We start from the raw sequence: 8,650 nt of genomic DNA, 5'->3' as shown, positions 1-8,650 counted from the left end.
CTCCTCTTATAATCACTAGGTCATTTAGCAGACGCTTTGATCCAAAGACTTGGGGCTGAACCACGCATCAACTACTGCTGCTGCAGCACAGTCACTTCCAATAGGACCTCGCTTGCTTTGCGCCTCCTCCAGGTTAAGTGGCTTGCTGAGGGTCACACACAGCGAGTCAGTGGCTGAGCTGGGATGGAACCCAGAGCCTCTATAAGCCCCTTTCTTTAACCACTGGACCAGCCAGCTTTGCAATTACACTACAAAAAAGTCACGTGAATAGCGCCACACATTAACACTACTGTTTATTCTAGCAAGCAGTGATCACAGGTACACATACAGAAACACACTATACACCGTTTTATCAGACATTTTATCAAAAGCGGTTGAAAATACAAGGAGAATGTTCGCTCAGTGTAAAAGATGTAACTGCGAATGATTCAGCTTCCAGAGGTGTGTGATTCAACTGGAATTGATCGATTACATAATTACAATTCGACAGGCGTGTTAAGGTTAAATACAATTACACTGGCGATACAAATGACACAATTCCAGTGTGACTGACCCCATGACCTCACATGTCTTGCACCTCCATTGGCTGTATACAGGAGGTCTCCAGGGCCCAGTTTTGAACCATCTTTTTGCAAACTTGTAATTTTCATTTTGAAACGGGGCGCCTCTTACCTCTTCAGGTTCAAGGAACTTTCAATTTGCTCTGCCCTTTCACAGGAAGTGTCTTCTGGGTCAAAGCATATTACTGGCTGAAAGCATGTCAGTCAATACAGGAAGCAGTTATTGACAGGAAAGAAGCCATTGAAGGGGAGGGGCTAATTTCACTCTCTAGGTCTCCAATATCCAGATATCCTGTTTTGCAATAGAAATACCTATTTACAACATGTGTTTCTTTCAAAACTGCACACTTGAGACCTGCAGTATATAGCGAATGGAAGAACACAATTGATTATTACTTTGATATCTACTTAGGCAGGCGTATACAGGCACACAGTTAAACGCACTGATCCTTGTAATCACACACTATACAGACTAGTGCTGGGGTTAAAAAAATGACGTGCTTGTTCATATAACATCAATTATAAAGGACTGGTTTGAAAACGTTACCTATTTGTAACATGGTACAAGTTTGACACTTGTTTTCCCAGCTAACTCAAACTGAAAGAAGTGGACAGAAATGTGCATCCGAGCGGTAACACTGACACTGTACCGAGGGAGGGCGTGGGGCTCATTGACAGACTAACCACTGCATATTCAATTCACACAGCTGCGTCTATGGATAGGCAATAAAAAAAACCCATTAAGGACCAATATGAAGCAGGGCGGAGTCTTGAGGGGGCGTTTCATGAAGGACAGGGTGCTGGAGTGGAGAGAGTAGGGGCAGAGAGAGAGAGAGAGCGCAGCGAGGCGTCTCACAGGGACTTGCGCTGGCGTTTCATGAAGGACAGGGTGCTAGAGTGGAGAGTGTAGGGGTAGAGAGAGAGAGAGAGCGCAGCGAGGCGTCTCACAGGGACTTGCGCTGGCGTTTCATGAAGGACAGGGTGCTAGAGTGGAGAGTGTAGGGGTAGAGAGAGAGAGAGCGCAGCGAGGCGTCTCACAGGGACTTGCGCTGGCGTTTCATGAAGGACAGGGTGCTAGAGTGGAGAGTGTAGGGGTAGAGAGAGAGAGAGCGCAGCGAGGCGTCTCACAGGGACTTGCGCTGGCGTTTCATGAAGGACAGGGTGCTAGAGTGGAGAGTGTAGGGGTAGAGAGAGAGAGAGAGCGCAGCAAGGCGTCTCACAGGGACAGGGACTTGCGCTGACGTTTCATGAAGGACAGGGTGCTAGAGTGGAGAGTGTAGGGGTAGAGAGAGAGAGAGAGCGCAGCGAGGCGTCTCACAGGGACTTGCGCTGGCGTTTCATGAAGGACAGGGTGCTAGAGTGGAGAGTGTAGGGGTAGAGAGAGAGAGAGAGCGCAGCGAGGCGTCTCACAGGGACTTGCGCTGGCGTTTCATGAAGGACAGGGTGTAGTCTCCAGACGGGGCCGGTTTCTGCCTCTTCATCTGCACCTGGGACTGGGCAGTGAGCTGCAGCTTGATGGCGCTCGAGTTGATCTTGACGGCAGCGAGCAGCTCTTTCATCCCCTTCATCTTCTCGCTGTGGAAAGAGACGACGGGCCCGGGGGGAGGGGGAGGGGGAAGCGGAGAGGCTGGGCTGGGGGACCCTGCCTGGGACGTCCCCTCCCTCTCGCTGCCCCGGAGCCCCGGGACAGAGCGGCGCCTCTGCAGCAGCTCGGAGCTCCTCTCAGGACCCGGCTTCTTGGGCAGGGCCAGCGGAGGCTCCTCGGGTTTGGATTCGCGCCGAGGCCCTCGTCTCCGCCCCTCACGCAGGTCCTCGCTCGATTGGTCGTCGTCGTCTTGCGGGTCCGCCTCCTTGGTGATGATTGACACTTTTTGGCGCACCTGCAGAGAGAGATTTCAGAACACATGGAAACTTGTTGATACAATGAAGAGGATCACAGGAGTCCTCAAGCTTCAACATCTCATCAATACAGAGGTCCTGCACTCTGAGACCTGCCTGGTTTCTACGAAAAAATACAGCAAGATCCAAAGAGGTCCTCAAGACTAGTAGGTAATCGCTTCTTAAAGGATTACAGGCTGAACACATTTTCTATTATAATATCTCTATTTCTGTTTTTTTCAATTTGTCCGTTTTTATTAAGTCCTAACCACAAAGCGGTGTGCAATTCAACATGTTAGCGTAACATTATTCAGCAGGTTTCACTCGACTGTATGAAGCACAGTCAATCCATTCTGTAAGGGCGATGGCAGAGCTGTGGATGAAGTGTGAAGTTACCTGTCCATCGAAGCGACTCAAAGACTGCACCAGGTAAGTGGCCCAGCCCACATGCAGCACTGGGGTGGGGCTGCCCTCCTCCCACTTACAGATCCCATCGTAGAAGCGCAGCAGGTGAGCAAAACACTCTGGGTCCTGCAGAGCGGAGAGGGCTGCCGACTGCAGCTGGGAGTCCTGAGAGAGGAGAGAGAGAGACGGCACACAGCTAATAAAACACCTCAATGATGTTCATGTGGTTTTGTTTTTGTTTTTTTTTCCCCAATTACCTCTTTTTGTAAAGCTGCGTGCCTCTTTTTGTAAAGCTGCGTGCGTGCCAGGGAGCCCTGTATCTGTGCCTGTGCCCCTGTGCGCTCCTCTGTGCCAGGGAGCCCTGTATCTGTGCCTGTGCCCCTGTGTGCTCCTCTGTGCCAGGGAGCCCTGTATCTGTGCCTGTGCCCCTGTGTGCTCCTCTGTGCCAGGCAGCCCTGTATCTGTACCTGTGCCCCTGTGCGCTCCTCTGTGCCAGGGAGCCCTGTATCTGTGCCTGTGCCCCTGTGCGCTCCTCTGTGCCAGGGAGCCCTGTATCTGTACCTGTGCCCCTGTGCGCTCCTCTGTGCCAGGGAGCCCTGTATCTGTGCCTGTGCCCCTGTGCGCTCCTCTGTGCCAGGGAGCCCTGTATCTGTGCCTGTGCCCCTGTGCGCTCCTCTGTGCCAGGGAGCCCTGTATCTGTGCCTGTGCCCCTGTGCACTCCTCTGTGCCAGGGAGCCCTGTATCTGTACCTGTGCCCCTGTGTGCTCCTCTGTGCCAGGGAGCCCTGTACCTGTGCCCCTGTGTGCTCCTCTGTGCCAGGGAGTCCTGTATCTGTACCTGTGCCCCTGTGCGCTCCTCTGTGCTCTCGGCCACGCTCGCCGTCTCTTTCAGCAGGGTGGGGATGACATCATTGGCAACGTCGAAGAACTCCTTGTAGATTTCTTCATCTTCCCGGAAGTAATTGTAGCTGCAATACAGTACAATACAATGCAATACAGTACAATACAATACAATACAGTACAATACAATACAATACAATACAATACAGTACAATACAAGTCAGGCTTGAGGCGCTTCTGGAAGAGATGGCTTTGTAATGATGATCTGATACAGTCTAGGTTTTGTTTTTTTAAAATAAATTATTCATTTTTAACTTTAAATAGTTAGAGATAGAGAGATAGATAGATAGAGAGATAGAGACAGATACACAGGTAGATAGATAGATAAATAGATAGATAGACAGACAGACAGAGAGATAGGGTACTAGTTTAAAGGGAGTCGATGTTAGATGGAATCGAGTGGACAGTACTCACTCCTGCATGACCATGGCTGCCTCCGCCCAGGCCCCCAGTGCGTCACGCACCTCTCCGTGCCGGTAGTGATACCCAGCCAGGAACATGTAGGGGTAGATGTGCTCATTGTTGTAGAACTGCTTTGCAGAGTAGATCGCCTGAGAGAGAGAGAGAGAGAAAGAGAGAGAGATCGATCCTGATATGCAGTGAATCACATTAAACTGTGAAACCCTGAAACAATACCAAGTTTGGTATGACAAACACATGCACAACTAAACTGTGCCTGATCAATGCTCTGGTCTAATCACAATTACAATGACACAGGTGTGCCGAGGTTCAACTACAAGGATGCTGGAATTGCAATGGATTACAAATTTCACAACTGGAAATCGACCCCCGGTCTGTCGAAAGGATTAGGTAATAATACTTACCTTCTCGAGGATGGACAGTGGGCTGGCTCTCCCAGGAATAGGATCCAAATCTTCCAGGTCAGCGAGGGAGCCCAAAGCCATCGGGTACCTGCAACACACACGCTGGATAAGAGGGGCAGAAACACACACACACACACTGGATAAGAGGGGCAGAGACTCACACACACACTAGATAAGAGAGGGGCAGAGACTCACACACACACTGGATAAGAGTGACGCAGCAACACACACACTGGATAAGAGGGGCAGAGACTCACACACACACTGGATAAGAGGGGCAGAGACTCACACACACACTGGATAAGAGGGGCAGAGACTCACACACACACTGGATAAGAGGGGCAGAGACTCACACACACACTGGATAAGAGGGGCAGAGACTCACACACACACTGGATAAGAGTGACGCAGCAACACACACACTGGATAAGAGGGGCAGAGACTCACACACACACTGGATAAGAGTGACGCAGCAACACACACACTGGATAAGAGGGGCAGAGACTCACACACACACTGGATAAGAGGGGCAGAGACTCACACACACACTGGATAAGAGTAGCAGAGACTCACACACACACTGGATAAGAGTGACGCAGCGACACACACACTGGACTGGATAAGAGGAGCAGAGACTCACACACACACTGAATAAGAGTGATGCAGTGACACACACACACTGGATAAGAGGGGCAGAGACTCACAGAGACCCTAAAGTAGTTCATTACACACACACTGGATACCTGAGACTCACACACACACTGGATAAGAGGGGCAGAGACTCACACACACACTGGATAAGAGGGGCAGAGACTCACACACACACTGGATAAGAGGGGCAGAGACTCACACACACAATAAGAGGGGCAGAGACAAACACACACACACATAAGAGGGGCAGAGACTCACACACACACTGGATAAGAGGGGCAGAGACTCACACACACACTGGATAAGAGGAGAGATCACACACACACTGGATAAGAGGGGCAGAGACTCACACACACACTGGATAAGAGGGGCAGAGACTCACACACACACTGGATAAGAGTGGCGCACGCAGCAACACACACACTGGATAAGAGGGGCAGAGACTCACACACACACTGGATAAGAGGGGCAGAGACTCACACACACACTGGATAAGAGGGGCAGAGACTCACACACACACTGGATAAGAGGGGCAGAGACTCACACACACACTGGATAAGAGGGGCAGAGACTCACACACACACTGGATAAGAGTGATGCTGTGACACACACACACACACACACACACACACACACAGTACGAGTGTGGGTGTCACAGTCAATTGTTTAACTGAACCAACTAAACCTCCATCCAGACCCTGAAGTAGTTCATTACACTGTTTTACCTGTTAACCCTGGAGTGCTTTGCACACCCCTGCACTATCCCATCCATAACCATTCAACACTCGTTACTGCTGAATTCAGACATGCAAAGAAACAAAAAGCCCCACGACAAACGTTTCAAACACAAAGCTTTTCTGTGTCCAGCTTTCAATGACTAACACGCAGACCTGCACTAGACGAGAGATCAGAACGACTTGTCAGCATAGTAGCAGGGGTGGCAGTATGACTCCCGTTGCATTGCAGCTTGATCTATTCCTGGTTTAATAAGACACACCTGAGACTGTTACCTACACGCTGTGGCTAATCAAGCTCATAGTAAAACCAGCAGCGGGTGAAACTGCTGTGCAATCGCAGAATCAGAGAGACCCAGCGATTGGGGTCATGATCCGGGCACTTACTTCTCAAGATCTCCACGAATGGAAGCGTGTCTACTGGAGAGTAGAGAGAGAGAGAGAGGAAGCGTGTGACTGGCAGCGTCCTATTAGGGAATGGAAGCGTGTGACTGGCAGTGTCATCCTAAAATGGAAGACGTGTGACTGGCAGCGTCTACAGGGAATGGAAGCATGTGACTGGCAGTGTATATAGGGAATGGAAGCGTGTGACTGGCAGTGTATATAGGGAATGGAAGCGTGTGACTGGCAGCGTCTATAGGGAATGGAAGCGTGTGACTGGCAGTGTCTATAGGGAATGGAAGCGTGTGACTGGCAGTGTATACAGGGAATGGAAGCGTGTGACTGGCAGTGTATATAGGGAATGGAAGCGTGTGACTGGCAGTGTATATAGGGAATGGAAGCGTGTGACTGGCAGCGTCTATAGGGAATGGAAGCGTGTGACTGGCAGTGTCTATAGGGAATGGAAGCGTGTGACTGGCAGCGTCTATAGGGAATGGAAGCGTGTGACTGGCAGTGTATATAGGGAATGGAAGCGTGTGACTGGCAGTGTATATAGGGAATGGAAGCGTGTGACTGGCAGTGTCTATAGGGAATGGAAGCGTGTGACTGGCAGTGTATACAGGGAATGGAAGCGTGTGACTGGCAGTGTATATAGGGAATGGAAGCGTGTGAGTGGGATTGAGCTCCCAGCACTGCAGGCTTGGCAGTGCACTCTGCTCCGGGGCTCTCACCTGCTGCAGCTGGAGCAGCTCTGTGCTGTCGGTGTGCAGGTCAATGGAAGGGTTAATGGAGCACACCATGAAGGCAACCTCCATGTTACGGCTGCACTTGAGATAGGAGCCCTTCAGGTACAGCCAGCTCTGGAGAGAGGGGGAGAGGGAGGGAGACAGCACAGAATATGAGCTGAGCTAGTGCGGGCACATACAAAGGGTCCTCATAATCTCTTAACAATCTCACAGCACTGGAGAGGTTTCTATAGCCAAATGCAATCCTACAGGGAGGCCAGCAGTGTCTGCTAAAAGTGTGGCAGCGTAAGATCAGTCAGCTGGATTGGTGCAATGCAGGCTGCACCCGCCACACTGTCTTTACAGAAGTAACAGACTGCACCAGCCAGCGATCTGCCCCTTTGGAAACAAGTGTCCTTTTGTTTCCCTGCCAACACTCTGCTGTGCACTGGCACAGACACGCTGGGGGACGTAGCCTGCATTGCAGACGTCTGCGGGAGGCAACCACAGGAGGAGAGAGGCTCCTGAACTCGCAGCCAAAGCACAGATCCTGCTCAATACTGACCACCTTTACAATTTAAAATGACATTAATAATTGCAATGAAACCCACTTGGAAACCCAGGACGGCGTGATGGCTCGCAGGGGTTTCGTGACTGACTGCGTGTCGAGGAACTCTCTAAAGGGGATGTGTTGTTTTCTAGATGTGGTCAGTCACATCGTATTAGTCATATGCATCGTTTGCAACGCGATTCAAGACCACAGCAGCACAGCTCCCTGCAGTTCATCAAGATGCTCTTGAATGAACGGTAAGGGTGCATCACAGTTGATTTTATTTTTGTCGTTTTACAAACAGCCCGTCATTAAAAGATTGTTTGATCTCTTTTGTGCATCAAACAAATAGCCCATCAGGACCATCACATGTCTCGTGATGCACGTCGTGCCGTGACCTGCATGCCGTGTTCTGCATCGGGAGATGAGGGTATCGTTACACCCCTAAGGGCTTGTGTGAGTTTCAAGCCTGATCCTCCGTGACCATGGCTCCCCTCCTCACCCTCTCCGTGACCCCGGCTCTCCCCTCCTCACCCTCTCCGTGACCCCGGCTCTCCCCTCCTCACCCTCTCCGTGACCCCGACTCTCCCCTCCTCACCCTCTCCGTGACCCCGGCTCTCCCCTCCTCACCCTCTCCGTGACCCCGGCTCTCCCCTCCTCACCCTCTCCGTGACCCCGGCTCTCCCCTCCTCACCCTCTCCGTGACCCCGGCTCTCCCCTCCTCACCCTCTCCGTGACCCCGGCTCTCCCCTCCTCACCCTCTCCGTGACCCCGGCTCTCCCCTCCTCACCCTCTCCGTGACCCCGGCTCTCCCCTCCTCACCCTCTCCGTGACCCCGGCTCTCCCCTGCCTCACCCTCTCCGTGACCCCGGCTCTCCCCTGCCTCACCCTCTCCGTGACCCCGGCTCTCCCCTGCCTCACCCTCTCCGTGACCCCGGCGCTGACTGTCTGTCCTCTCCGGTCCTCGTTCCCTTTCCCGTGCCACGTCACCTCAGCCGTCTCCTCTCCGTTCTTTCCGAAGATCACCCAGGCGTGGTCCTCGG

General features: G+C 51.8%; 1 protein-coding gene across 1 annotated transcript; it reads right to left on the bottom strand.

Annotated features, from left to right (window-relative positions):
* Positions 1-1,795: 1,795 nt before the first annotated feature.
* men1 (multiple endocrine neoplasia I) lies at positions 1,796-8,645 on the bottom strand (the record flags this gene model as incomplete). Its single annotated transcript, XM_041240357.1, has 7 exons — positions 1,796-2,440; positions 2,835-3,008; positions 3,681-3,810; positions 4,157-4,293; positions 4,567-4,668; positions 7,064-7,192; positions 8,529-8,645. Coding segments are annotated over 7 exons (1,263 nt in total), but the record flags the coding sequence as incomplete, so codon positions are not given.
* Positions 8,646-8,650: the final 5 nt, after the last annotated feature.

Source organism: Polyodon spathula, unplaced genomic scaffold (genome assembly GCF_017654505.1).
Source record: "Polyodon spathula isolate WHYD16114869_AA unplaced genomic scaffold, ASM1765450v1 scaffolds_101, whole genome shotgun sequence".
In the NCBI taxonomy this organism is placed as follows: Eukaryota; Metazoa; Chordata; class Actinopteri; order Acipenseriformes; family Polyodontidae; genus Polyodon; species Polyodon spathula.
The sequence above is the reverse complement of the archived record's forward strand: the minus strand, read 5'-3'. Positions and strand labels throughout refer to the sequence as shown.